The sequence below is a fragment of the Mytilus californianus genome, unplaced genomic scaffold (assembly GCF_021869535.1).
Source record: "Mytilus californianus isolate M0D057914Y unplaced genomic scaffold, xbMytCali1.0.p SCAF_2, whole genome shotgun sequence".
NCBI lineage: Eukaryota > Metazoa > Mollusca > Bivalvia > Mytilida > Mytilidae > Mytilus > Mytilus californianus.
This window is the reverse complement of record NW_026262668.1, coordinates 71614663-71629469: the sequence shown is the minus strand read 5'-3', so window position 1 is coordinate 71629469 and position 14807 is coordinate 71614663. Positions and strand designations below refer to the sequence as shown.

The following is a 14807-nucleotide window of genomic DNA, read 5'->3' as shown; positions in this document are numbered from 1 at the left end:
CGTGATAAACAAATTGTGTAAAATTGTCCTTAAAGGGCAATAACTCCTTAAGGGGTCAATTGACAATTTGGTCATATAAAACTTATTTGTAGATCTTACTTTGCTGAACATTTTTGCTGTTTACAGTTTATCTTTATCTATAATAATATTCAAGATAATCATGATTATAACCAAAAACTGCAAAATTTCCTTATAATTACCAATTTAGTGGCAGCAAACAACATTAGATTCATCTGAAAATTTCAGGGCTGATAGAACTTGACCAAATGAACATTTTTACCTTTTGTCAGATTTGCTCTAAATGCTTCAGTTTTTGAGATATAAACCAAAAACTGCATTTTACCCCATAGTTCTATTTTTAGCCATGGTGGCCATGTTTTTTGACGAAACAGAAAATAAAACACAAACAGTATTCTAGATACCCTAAGGATCATTCAGCTTAAGTTTGGTTTGAATTGGTTCAGTAGTTTCAGTGGAGAAGATGTTTGAAATAGTTTACACCGGCCGGACGCCGCCGCCGGACGCCAAGTGATGGCAAAAGCTCACATTTCCTTTGGAAAGGTGAGCTAAAAATGGATTACAGTAGGTCATATACAAAACCCTGAACATATTCTCATGCAGACTTCAATCCTGTTTAGCAGATGTTATGGGTACTCATTTTGGTTCCAAATGAAATCATTCCTGCTTTATTTTCAAGTTGACCACTGCATATAACATCATTTTCAGCATCTTGATCACATCAATCTAAGAGGTTTATTTCTTGTTATTCCCAACTTTGTTGCGTAGGTAATTGTTAACGAACACTGTATTTTTTTGTTTGTCTTGGTTGAGAGGTTCACCACTAATTCCACATTTTGTAATGAAAAACACATCAGCGTTTTAACATTTATTCTATCATTTATAATACATCATACATACAGTTCACATATTCCAGTTCAATTCTAACAGTTAACCAAATTATATTTTCCATTCTTATTTATAGGGACAAATCAAGCATAAAGCACGAGATATTAGTGAATATAAAGTTTTCTATAACAATTAACGGAGATACTCAAATATAAATAACGGAGAAACATATTACAATTAAAGGAGCTAATTAACGGAGACAAAATTTATCATAAAAGGAGCATGTTTCATGTAAAACAAAAATGTCAAAGGAGAAATATGTTTAAACAATAATAATGTTAATCGCAATTCGCGACACTCCCAAACAGAAATTTATCCAAAAAGTTCACTGTAATCCTGGTAGCATATAGTTTCCATGGCAGTTTCAACTCCGTCAACATAATATATCTTACGTTCACAGGTAATGGTTAATGTTTGTGTTCTTGTTTTTAGATTTGAAGTATCCAAAGTGGAAGCAAAATTATCTTCATCATTATCGTCACTAATTATCACAATGTCACTGATCGGATCTTCTACTTTATTAAGAGGTTCATCTGTGCTGCTGTTTACGTTGTTGTTAATATCTACAATTGGATCTCTGTTTTCACGGATTTCACTGATTGCACTGATTTCACTGATATCACTGATTTCACTTATTTCACTTAGTAGGTCATCTACGTCAAAGTTTTCCACTGGGTCATCATAGGTTATCTTATCCAAATCTTCCATGAGATCAAACACCGTGTCATCATCAGATATGTCTTCATAATCATCTTTGTATTTATCTCCGTTTGAGACATCTAGTGCTGCCGTTATAGCATCTGCTTTGTTGTAATTATGTATATTCTGTAAATGTTTGCATAAGTAATCCCTTCTGATAAACTTTCTTTCACAACCTTCTTCAATGCAGTTTAAGCTGGTATAACTCGGATCATGTTTTTCCTTCATATGACGAACAAGATTTTTCTTATATTTGTAAACTCTGTGGCAAGTATCACATAGGTATAACATGGTTACGTTACAAATAAACAATGCTTTTACCTTTTTTTAATGTACCTTTTATATATAAAACTTGAAGAAAATTTACACGAATTGCACGTGTAAAATGAGGTTCCGTTGCATTATTTTGAACGGCTCCGTTCTATCGGTTTAAATGTCAATATGCTCCGTTAGATATAAATGGATACAGGTAGATAAATTTAAAACCAGTTTGATATAAATAACCACAGGTAGATATAAATAAACCCAGTTAGTTATAAATAAACACGGGTATTTAAACCGTTTAAAGTTTTGTTCATTCTACACAGTTCCTAGTGAACAAAAGTATATGTATATGCATAATTATCCTAACACCTATTATTTTATCGCACACTATTCATTTAGCAAATTAAATATTCCTTAATTACAAATCACTACAATTAGACTTGTTCTCCATACAATTTCTTAATCTTTTGTCGCGCTATTTCAGCAGACTTTCTCTTACTTCTTGTGTTAAAACTTGGTTCTTTAGTAGAACCGGTGGATTCTGTTTCATTTGAGTCAACTCCAATCTCAATAGGATAGAGTAAATTCAGCGGTCTACCAACCACTTTTCCTGAAGATAGTTGGACTTTGACAGATCTTATTTGTCTATCGCTACTTGGAATCAAAGTAACAAGTTTTCCGAGTTTCCATAATCCCCTAGGAACGTTATCTTTTAAATGAACAACATCTCCGACCTTAGGGGAAAAAGGAGACCGAACTCTTCCACATTTTAAAGACGTCTGCATTCGTTCACGAAGGCTCATCAAATAGTCTTCTCGCCACATCTTCCAAAACGAATCTAATAACCTTTGTCCTTTCTTCCAAATCTTTAGTAATTTATCTCTGTTGCTTGCAAATGGAATGAATGTTGCATCACTCAAATCACAATCAATTTCAGGAACACCAATATTTGGATTAAGGGATAAGAAATTACTAGGGGTTAATGTTATTTTGGAATTGACATCATCCCCAACATATACAAGGGGACGGGAATTTACAACTGCTTCTATCTCCTTCACTGTAGTTAGTAATTGAACTTCAGAAAGTAATTTTTTGTTTAAAGTTTTCCTCAATGAACGTTTGACAAGGCCAACTAGTCGTTCATAGAAACCTCCCATCCATGGTGCTAATTCTGTAATAAACTTCCAATGAATTTCTGAATTTGAAATATAACTTTGCACATCTTCACTAGTAATCACTTGTTTCCACACTGAATTCACAATTTCACCTCCAAGTTTGAACTGAGTGGCATTATCACTGATAATTTGTTTAGGAGTACCTCTGGTTGAGATGAATCTTCGGAATCCATATAAAAACTCCTCTGTCGTCATATCTTGTAACAATTCTAGGTGAACAGCGCGTGTAACAACACACGTGAAAAGACAAATCCATCTTTTCCTTGTTTCTCCAGAATATTTCACTAGAATTGGACCTAAATAATCGAGCCCCGTTCCTGAAAAGGGAACTGCTTGAGACACTCTTGACTTAGGAAAAGGAGCCATCACTGGCATTTTATATGGTCCACCTTCATGACTTCTACACACTAAGCAATTTCGTAGAACTTGTCTTACAGCAGCACGACCTTGCGGTATCCAGTAATTGTACCTGATCTGGGATAATGTTTGTGAAACTCCACAATGAAGTTGTTTACAGTGAGTATGTTGTATCATAAGATCTGTAAACCTCTCCCCTCTAGGAAGTAGTATAGGATATTTTGCTCCTTCTGACAGATCTGTATTCTCTAATCTTCCTCTACATCTCAAAATACCATCATCACCTAGGAAAACACCAAGTTGATTTTGGAAATTGCTTTTCTTTCTTGAGGAAAGGACACTGAAAACATCTGAGTAATGTTTCTTCTGAATACATTTGATCCATTGCAATGTTGCACACTGTAATTCTGCACTAGTTAATTCTTGTCTTGACTCTGTTGACGTTTTTCTTAATCGATCTATAAAACGTGTAATCCATGCTGTAATACGAATTAATCGTATGAAGGAAGAGAATTTATCACTTTGAATCCCATAAGGTGTTTTATCAGATATATCAATTGTACCATCATTTGCACTATAATGAGAACTGCTTTCTTTGACATTCTTTTTGACTTCAGACTGATAATTTTTATTAACAGTTTCATTCTCGCTATAAGAGTACAACTTCCATGATCCTTCAGCACAGTTAAGCCAGACAGGGCCATGCCACCACAATCTGTTGGTGGTAAGTTTGTTTGTCGAAGTTCCTCTTGTAGCAACATCAGCAGGGTTTTCATTGGTTGGAATGTACTCAAACTTTATATCTTCTTGTTTCTTTATTTCTGCTACCCTGTTTCTTACGAACACAGTTAGATCTTTGTTTGATGAAATCCACTTTAACACACATTGTGAATCCGACCACAAGAATTTCCTTTCAATTGGTATTTTTATTTCACTTTCAACGAATTTCAGACACCTAACTCCAATAAGAACTGCCATTAATTCTAGTCTTGGAATTGTCATTCCTTTTACCGGCGTAAGTCTAGTCTTAGAAAAAACAAGATTGCACTTTGAAACTCCATTACTAACTTGATGAAGATAAATAGCGGCAGCATACGCACTTGCAGAGGCGTCACAAAAACAAAGTAATTTATACTTCCTTAATTGTGGCAAGCTATCCATTACAATACTTCTAGGAATCTCACAATCTGTTATCTTAAGTAACTGTGAATGTATCTCTTTCCATCTGACGTAATCTTCTTTATCTAATTCATCGTCCCAATTTAATCTTTTCTTCCATAGATCTTGGAGAAACACCTTTCCTTGAATAGTAACAGGTGAAAAGAGTCCAAGTGGATCAAACACTTCAGCTACTTCCTTCAGAGTGGTTCTTTTTGTTTGATTCCCTCCTATTACACAGGAACGAGTTGACTTCAAACTCAACGTATCTGTATCAACATTCCACACATGACCAAGAACTTTCGTTGAACACACACCCTCCTTATCGCTCTCTGGAATAAAGGCATTCACGTTTTTGTCATTTGAAATCCATTCTCTGAGGTTCATAGAGGCTTCTCTGAAAATCTTCTTTGAATCTGAATAAATACTTATCGCCTCCGTCACAGAATTTGCTCCGGTGATCAGGTTATCAACATAGATGTCATTTCTTATTTTTTCCGCGATCGGTTGTTCACACGCACTTAAATGACAATCGATAGTAGCCCCTAGAAGAAACGGACTAGAAATCACCCCAAATGGGACACGACAAAAACGATATTCTATTATGTTTTCACTGGTCAAACTTGGGTTGTCTGTATCTTTAATCCAGAGAAATCTTGTAACATCTCTTTCACTTTGCTGTAGACCTATTTGAAGGAAAGCTTTTTCAATATCAGCCACAAGTCCCACTTTGTGAAGCCTGAATCTCATTAGCATACCACACAAATTTTTCAACATTACTGGTCCTCTATACAGACATTCATTTAAACTTTTTACGTCCTTGTTTGTTTTCGATGAGGCATCATACACTATACGTAACTTGGTGGTTGATTTCTGTGGTGTAACCACTGCATGATGAGGAATATAGTGGATCAAACTGTTGGTCGTTTCTTCAACTTTCTCTATTATCTCCCGTTTTAATTGTTCCTGTATGACAGAATCATACTGTTTTAGTATTTCTGGTTTTTTCTTCATCCGGCCGATACAAGACTTTAATCTTCCAAAAGCTAGAGATCTATTAACAGGTAAATCCGGATCATCTTGTTTCCAAGGCCAAGTTACTTGGTATCTTCCGTTTTGGAATTTCAGTTTTTCCCTGAACGATTGCATTGCCTTTTCATCATCTGAATTTTCCAACTGATCGGAAATACCAATTGATTCCAAATTCCAGAAATCAGTAAGATCTGGTTGGGAAATAAATCCACATTCCCGTGGCATAATATTTGTCCTTTCAGAAACAACATCACTAATGACATGTGACAGAATCAGCAGTCCTGTTTCATCTTTACAATCAGAAGTATCTTTTGCTCTTCCTGTAATTATCCAGCCAAGTTTTGAGGCTAGAAGGTACAACCCAGGTTGAACCTCAATTCTTTGTAAAAGTATTAAATCTAAATAATAATCATTTCCAATCAGTATATCCATACTTGATGACTCAATTTCAAGTGGTATATTATCAGCAAGTTCAAAGTCACTAACAAATTGTTTCAAATGGGTAATTGTTGAGTCATCTAATTTCCTTCTTTGTACATTTCCGCTAATAACTGGGACTATATTTGCTACAATACTAAAGTACTTTCCATTCTTCAATCTTATCTCCAGTTTAGTGCTCCATGTTTTCACACTTTTTGCCTTTTCACTTCCAAATGTAACTAACTTAATTTCTTCTTCCTTTTCACCCTTTAACTTCAATTTATTTGCTAAACTTTGTGAAATGTACGTCCTCTGGGATCCTGAATCGAAAAGAACACGTGTTGTCTGCTTGAAAGTACTGCCAACATTTCTGACATCAGTTTTTGCAGTTTGCATAAGAACCATTTCACTAGATGTGATGAAAACGTTTTCCTGTTCATCTGTATTGCCATTCTGAAGCATCGTTCCATCAAAATATTCACTATCTGGACTCCTATTCACTATTAATTCTTCGGAAAAATGAACGCTTGATGTCTTCAAATTGAATTTTTTCGGACACAAACTTCTATGGTGGGAATTTACCTCATTGCAGTGAATACACAATTTGCTCCGTTTACAGTCCATTGACTTATGGCCTTCTCTAAGACACTTGAAACAACTCCCTTTGAGTTTTTTCTTTCTTTCATCAATGCTCTGGTACCTTAGACACTCATCACTCCAATGTTTCTCACCACAGTATCGACATTTGTCAAAAAATGTCGTCCCAATGTTAGCTTTTGCTGTAACTACTAAAGCTTCTGCTGAACTTGGTGCAGGTTTGGAATAATTTCCGTTCTTCTTAAATGGTTTCTTACGCCAAGTGTTTGAATCTCCTTTATTAACATTTTGCGTTTGTTGTCTGCTATCTTTTTGGGTGTCTGATATTCCTGATTTCTCTCTGGCTATGACGTAATCATTCAACTTGTCACATAAACTGGAAATTGTCCACTTTTCAATGGAGCCCTTTTGAATTTCTAACTGTAGCATCGCTTCTTCAGGTAGTTTTGATTTCACAATTGAAATAAACACATCTTGATCCACATTTTGTTTTAACACTTCCAAACTTCTTAGGTGTATTTTTACTTTATCAAGAAAATCTCTAAGGCTTGTTGTTCTATGCGTAGCAGAAGGCAAATTAATCATTTGGTTGTAGTGTAAATCAATTACATCTTGTTTGTTTCCGAATCTCTCTCTCAAAATACCAACAGCCAGATCATAATTATCGTTCGACAGTGTTAACCCAGCTATTGCAAGCTTGGCTTGTCCTTGCAATTTGCCTTTTAAGTAATTAAATTTCTCAATATTTGAGAGATGTTTATTTTTATGAATTGATGATTCGAAAGAGTCCCAAAACTCAATCCACTTAGCTTTGTCACCAGAGAATGATATCAAATCCAATTTAGGTAACTTAACGGAAGTTGTTTCCTCATCTTTCTTTGCATACTCTTTTTCTTTATGTTCAATTTGGAATCTTAATATGTCTTTCATTTCTCTTTGAAGATCAACAATTTCACTTGGTATAGCACTTTCTTTTGCTTTCTGTTCTATTTGAAATTTTAATATATCTTTCATTTCTCTTTGAAGATCAACAATATTACTTGGAATATCACTTTCTGTAACATTTCCAACTTCTTTCTTAGTAAATTCTACTAACCTCTCTTTGAATTGGTTTAAATCCAGATAATAATCCATAGCGTTGGAACACAGATTGCAATCCTCTTCGATCACATCATCTATGTCCTCACTTTGTTCTTCCATAGCACTTGTTACTTTAGCACTTTGGAATTCCAATTTTTCTACATACATTTTTATTTTATCGGCACACTTTGAAGCCTTTGACAAATATTGTTGTTCTTCTGTTGGGTTAACTTGAGTAGACATAATTGTAACACCAGTCTGAATCTCCGCCAAAAGAGTATTCCTGTATCGTGTTCTTACACCTTTTAAATGACTTATGCCTGACATTTCTATCGAATAAATCGTTCACTTTCTTTATTTATTCAATTTATTCAATTCCCGGGTTCCGGCACCAAACAATGTTGCGTAGGTAATTGTTAACGAACACTGTATTTTTTTGTTTGTCTTGGTTGAGAGGTTCACCACTAATTCCACATTTTGTAATGAAAAACACATCAGCGTTTTAACATTTATTCTATCATTTATAATACATCATACATACAGTTCACATATTCCAGTTCAATTCTAACAGTTAACCAAATTATATTTTCCATTCTTATTTATAGGGACAAATCAAGCATAAAGCACGAGATATTAGTGAATATAAAGTTTTCTATAACAATTAACGGAGATACTCAAATATAAATAACGGAGAAACATATTACAATTAAAGGAGCTAATTAACGGAGACAAAATTTATCATAAAAGGAGCATGTTTCATGTAAAACAAAAATGTCAAAGGAGAAATATGTTTAAACAATAATAATGTTAATCGCAATTCGCGACAAACTTTATTTTTGCACAATCCCAAATATATAGGAAAAAACATATTCAAAAGTATTCTGAGACCTTCAAATGACAAAACCTAAAGTTCAATTAATTGTCCTTGCCTCCTTCAGAATACTTTTGTGACAAAAAAAATTCTCCATAACGTACTAATGGGTTCATCTATGTTTTATTGTCTGTAATATGTAGTAACAACATTTTGTTGAACCAATCACATCAGTATATTTCAGGAAAAAAATAACTTCTTAAATGACCAGGAAAAGTATAAATCACTCATGAAAAAGCATTCTGAGAGTATTGCATGGCAACACATAGTCCCCTACCGGTTAAAAATCATTGTACTGGAACAACTAACTTGATCTATAACTTGTCATGGTGTTAAACTATATAACGATTATCAAATCAATATCTTCAAGCATGATGTAAAACAATGTGGAAAACTGAATATTTGCGTGAATTTTCTAATTTGAGGACAATAACTCCTCAAATTAATCCTCATAACAGAACAAAATTCGAACTTGATCTGCAACTTGTCATGGTAAAATTATATACCGAATATCAAATCAATATCTTAAAGCATGATGAAAAAAAATGCAGAAAACTGATTACTTGCCTTAATTTTCTAAGTCCAAAGAACATAACTTTTCACAAAATCATCAGACCAGAACAAAAATTGAACTTGATCTGTAACTTGTCATGATAAAACTGTATACCAAATATCAAATCAATATCTTCAAGCACGAACAAAAAAAGTGTGGAAAACTGATTTGCCGGACTGATGGATGGACAGACAGACAGACAGACGGAGTGCAAACCTAAAGTCCCCTTCAACTTCGTCGGTAGGGGACTAATTATAGAAAAGCTAAATAACGGAAAAGAATCTTGTTGATTATTATGTGAGATGACTTCTTTTTCATTAACACATCTGTAAACAAAACTTCCTCAAACATAGAAAATTCTGTATAATTGATATAAAGATAATAGAAACCCTAAATCTGAGATGAACCTAAGCCTGTAGAATTTATTACTAGAAGAATAAAATTCTAAAATAATAAAGGTGGTCATCATCTTTTATCTACTACTCTGCAGTTTAAATTGCAAACTTAAGCAGTTTTGGTAATATTTTATGGTTAATCAAAAACATACATAATTAACAAAAATATGTGTCCATAAAACATTGCACCATTGTCACTTCATTCTTCATCTCATGAATTTATTATGCTGTATCATATTAATTTTCTGTTCTTTTCACCATTTCTAACAAGAGTGCACACGCTGAAATGTCTCGCCTTCTTTACTAATCATTGATATTATGTTGATAGTCCTAAATATAAAGCTTTATTACAACTGTCACATAAACTTAACATTAACCAAGTAAACTAAACATTGACCAATGAACCATGAAAATGAGGTCAAGGTCAGATGAACCATGCTAGGCAGGCATGTACAGCTAAAAATTCTTCCATACAACAAATATAGTTGACCTATTGCTTATAGTTTAAGAAAAACAGACCAAAACACAAAAACTTAACACTGAGCAATGAACCTTGAAAATGAGGTCAAGGTCAAATAAAACCTGCGTGACTGACATATAGATCATAAAATATTTCCATACACCAAATATAGTTGAACTATTGCATAAAGTATTAGAAAAAAAGACCAAAACTCAAAAACTTAACTTTGACCACTGAACCATGAAAATGAGGTCAAGGTCAGATGACACCTGCCAGCTAGACATGTAACCTTACAATCATTCCATACACCTAATATAGTAGACCTATTGCATACAGTATAAGAAAAACAGTCCAAAACACAAAAACTTAACTATAACCACTGAACCATGAAAATGAGGTCAAGGTCAGATGACACCTGCCAGTTGGACATGTACACCTTACAGTCCTTCCATACACCGAATATACTAGACCTATTGCTTATAGTATCTGAGATATGGACTTGACCACCAAAACTTAACCTTGTTCACTGATCCATGAAATGAGGTCGAGGTCAACTGTCAGAGAAAACTGTCTGATGGCATGAGGACCTTGCAAGGTACGCACATACCAAATATAGTTATCCTATTATTTATAATAAGAGAGAATTTAACATTACAAAAAATCTTAACTTTTTTTTCAAGTAGTCACTGAACCATGAAGATGAGGTCAATGACATTGGACATGTGACTGACGGAAACTTCGTAACACGAGGCATCCATATACAAAGTATGAAGCATCCAGATCTTCCACCTTCTAAAATATAAAGCTTTTAAGAAGTTAGCTAACACGCCTCCGCCAGATCACTATCCCTATGTCGAGCTTTCTGCGACAAAAGTCTCAGGCTCGACAAAAATTGGAGCGAGCAAGCCATTTTTTCATCAAATATTTTTTGTTTCTATAATGTTGACAAATAAGTCATGAGCAGGTGAATATAAACAATACAACATATTTGAAAATATTCTTTACTTAATTGTCTGCAGAGCAATATCTCTTTTAAATGAAATTTAATTCCAGATTCATTAAGACCCCAAATGAAAATTATAAAAAACCAAAAAAACAAAACATAAACAGAGCTAGAAAAATGAATGAATGAAATAATTTTGAAATTTAAACAAATTTAAGGAGCAAGTGAGTCTGAAGAACAAATCTAGAGACTTAGATCTAATGAGCCTGTGTTGCTCACCTGCATCTTCAACAATGGTCACTCTTTAGTAAAAATCATCAGTAAAGGGGAATAATTCTATAAAGAGTTAACTGCCAATTTCAGTCATGATGACATAGTTGTAGATCTTATCCTGTTGTTCCTTTTTAATATTTCTATTTATCTATTATAGTTTTCAAGATAATAGGCCAAAAATGCAAAAAAATGGTAAAATTTATCATGAAAGGGCAATAAATACAAAACCAAGTAGACTGAAGATTTCTGCCATATTGGCTTATTTGTAGATCTTCTCTTGCTGTTTGTTTTTGCTTTTTAAAGTTTCGATCAAATTAATACAGTTTTCTGTATAACAGGCAAAAATACAAAAAATGGGAAAGAAATGGCCATTAAGGGCAATAACTTCAATAAGGAGTCGACTAACTATTTCGTTCATGTTGACTTATTTGTAAATCATGTCTTGCTGATCATTTTTACTATTTAAAGTTTCTGTCTATCTATTATAGTTTTCAAGATAATAGGCAAAAAAGCAAAAACTTGGTAAAATTTGTTGTTTAAGGGAAAAACTCTCGAAAGAAGTCGTCTTGACAGTTTTGATGTCAAAGTCAATAGGTAGATCTTGTCATTCTGAACATTTTTGCCACTGTCAAATTTCTCTACCTATAGCGGTTTTATAGACAAAAAAATGCATTTTACCCCTGTGTTCTATTTTTAGTCATGTCGACTGATTATTTATCGTCAGGCAGGGTCATCATGGTCATGGGACACATTTTTAAAACTAGATACCCCATTGATGATTGTGGCTCATTTTGGTTGAATTTGGACCTGTGGTTTCAGAGAAAATGATGTTTGTAAAATTTAACAGAACCAACGACAGACGGCAAGTGAGGCTAGGAAAAAATTATTGTTGGCTTCCCCTAACATTGGAAAATTTTCACGCCCGGCAGGCAGGAGTGTGTATCAAATAGTGTTGCCATAGACTGCATGTAGAACAAATATTTATTTACCGTTAAAAGGCTTGTATAGTCCGCAGTTTTATTTTCCAAAATTGAACCTGCCAGACAGGAGTGTGGACTATAGAGTACAATAAGCAAGAAATGAGAGAAAAAATTCAATATAGCGAGGTGGTTTGTTTACGTTCCGCCATGTTTGTTATTGATATTGTAGAGGGCGCTCTTATCATTTTCAAAACTAATAATTTTACCTAATTAATATTAATAAGTTATTTTTATTCAATATCAAATTAATACTGATAAATTTAAAAATTAAATGCTTCATTACAAATTTCTCGTTTCTTTTCACTGCATTGCTTAAAATAAACTGGAATCTGCTTGAATGAAATGGAACAAAAAAAAAGTATAAGTCAACCGTAAACCAGCTTACGATGTAAATTACGAAACGTTATCGGTTATTATTCATTCCGTTTTGGTTTTCATACTGACGAATATGTTTTGTATTAACTTAAGACCCTTCAAACATTAATGTAATAGATATATTAAACATTTTTTTACACAAGGATGGAACTGTTTTACTTTCAAAGTTGTATTATAGTGATATCTATTAAGTACGGATTTCGACTCTCACCGTTTTAATTTTCTTTTACACATGCTATTCAAACTTCCGGTTTAAACATACACAAGCTTCTAAATTGTTTTTTGGATGATTTTGACTTATTTTAACAATTGTGAAGTGTTCTAGAATCATTTACAAGCAGTTTCAACTTCTGTTTGATGATGGAAAACATGTTTTTTCATGAAAATACCGTAAACGACCACACACGATTTGAAATTCCCAGAGTTCATTAGACATTTTCTAACAGTTACAAAAAGTTTTTTTACCTGAAATTTCTTGGGTAGAAAGGGGTGTGGACAATGTACCAATGCGAACTATACAAGCCTGATTACGGTACTTGACAACTGGTGCCGAGTTGGCCATTTTGGGGGATCTAAATAACAGTGGAGCGAAACACTTTAAACCATTGTTATCTTTCTGATCAGTTAAGCGCTTCGGTGATCTAGAAACCAAGGTGGGAAAAAATTCCCTTGACATTGTTATGCTTCTAAACAACAAGACTGAAACATATATGAAAAAAACATTGCTGGATCGGAACAAGACACAGCTGTCTTTTTTTCTTTTTCGTTTAGTCGAAAAAAATAAAAAACCCGGCGGTTTAAAATAGACCTGATGGGGTTAGAGGAAACCAACAATCATTTTTCCCTGGCCTGATAGCAAAAGCTCACACTGGCCCTTTGGGCAAATATTAACCACATTTAAAAGCTAAAATCTATGAAAAACTCTAAATAAAACATCCCTCATTCAAACACAGGATACTATTCTAAATGAACATGGACTTTAAGGGGTAGGATCAAAAATAGATATAAAGACAATTTTGCACCAAATACCTGTTATGATCAGGTCCAACCATATTATACTTATAGTCTGCCTGGATTTTGTTCTGTTGAAGCCACTGATGTAAACGACTCTTAGAATTCTCTAAAGTCCAGTTGCCATGGATATCAGCATTGAAATCTACATCTTCTGACTGTTAAATAAAAATATACATTATTCTACATTAAATATATCTTATTGAATATTCACAAATGATGTTTCTAAATGGGAATACACATTTGTGAACATGACTTGGAGGAAACATTGCATATCATGAGGAAGTCATGTAACTGTTAAAACAGCATTCATTTGTATAGGATAAAAACGGGATATATACTTTCCAAAATGTAATAATAACGTAAAATCTTATTGATATGCATAATTTTGCATCAGCATGTTTTAAAATAATATTTTGTCTTTTTGTTATAAAACTGTAGATTTAAAAAATCTTTAGTATTACTGCTTTACATTTTTCCTTTACAACTCTAGGCATGAGACTTTGACCTTTTGGAACACATATTGACCATACATTTGAAGTCCCTTAGATGAATTTATTCATTCCAACTGAGCAACAGATGAAAATTTCAACTTTTTAAACAAAATTATCATTTATCTGACTAGTTTAATAAACACAAAAGAATGTAATTATAATTTTTATGCTTGTGTGGCTGATTTAAGCTTTTAGAATTTTCTCTGATTTTCTTATGAAAAACAGATATTTTGAACCATCAAAAAGGTATGGCAAGATTACTTTAATTGCTGAGCTCCTGCTTGAAATTAACTACAACCTTTTTTTTTGCAATAGGCTGATTTTTTTCAACAGTTGTACAGTTTAAATGAATGAATACAAACAGACACTTGAAATAGAAAATTTGTCCACTGGTATGCTAGAATGCAAAAGACTATTGCATTGGTATATACAAATATTTAAACTAAAAGAGTTGAAGTCATCTTATTTCTAATTTTTGAATGCATCATGCCTGATGTTGAGAACACTGGTCATGCTGAATATAATTTTAAAGTATTTTCTTAAAAACAAAAAATGGTTGTGTCACCTGTCCTCTCCAAATAATATAAGCAGAAACAGAAGAAGTCCATGTTCTGATACAGAAAACCCAACTAATCACACATCAAAAATTAAAACAGCAGGTACACACCTGCATGTCCTGTAGAAGAATATGTTGATAGCTTAATTGAATTCTGTCAAGCTATTTAGAAGGAATTGTGGATTAACAAACTGATAAAAGTAGAAAT

At 33.4% G+C, this 14807-nt stretch overlaps 1 protein-coding gene across 2 annotated transcripts in view; it reads right to left on the bottom strand.

The window, feature by feature from the left end:
- LOC127728035 (ATP-dependent RNA helicase A-like) overlaps positions 1-14807 on the bottom strand; it is an 88841-nt gene that overhangs the window by 66225 nt on the left and 7809 nt on the right. The window contains exon 5 of one of the 2 annotated variants that reach the window (XM_052235196.1): positions 13568-13707. In XM_052235196.1, the coding sequence (XP_052091156.1) occupies positions 13568-13707 (140 nt within the window). Of the gene's footprint in view, positions 1-13567; positions 13708-14807 lie in introns of those variants that run through there. The other variant, XM_052235197.1, reaches the window with a different exon arrangement.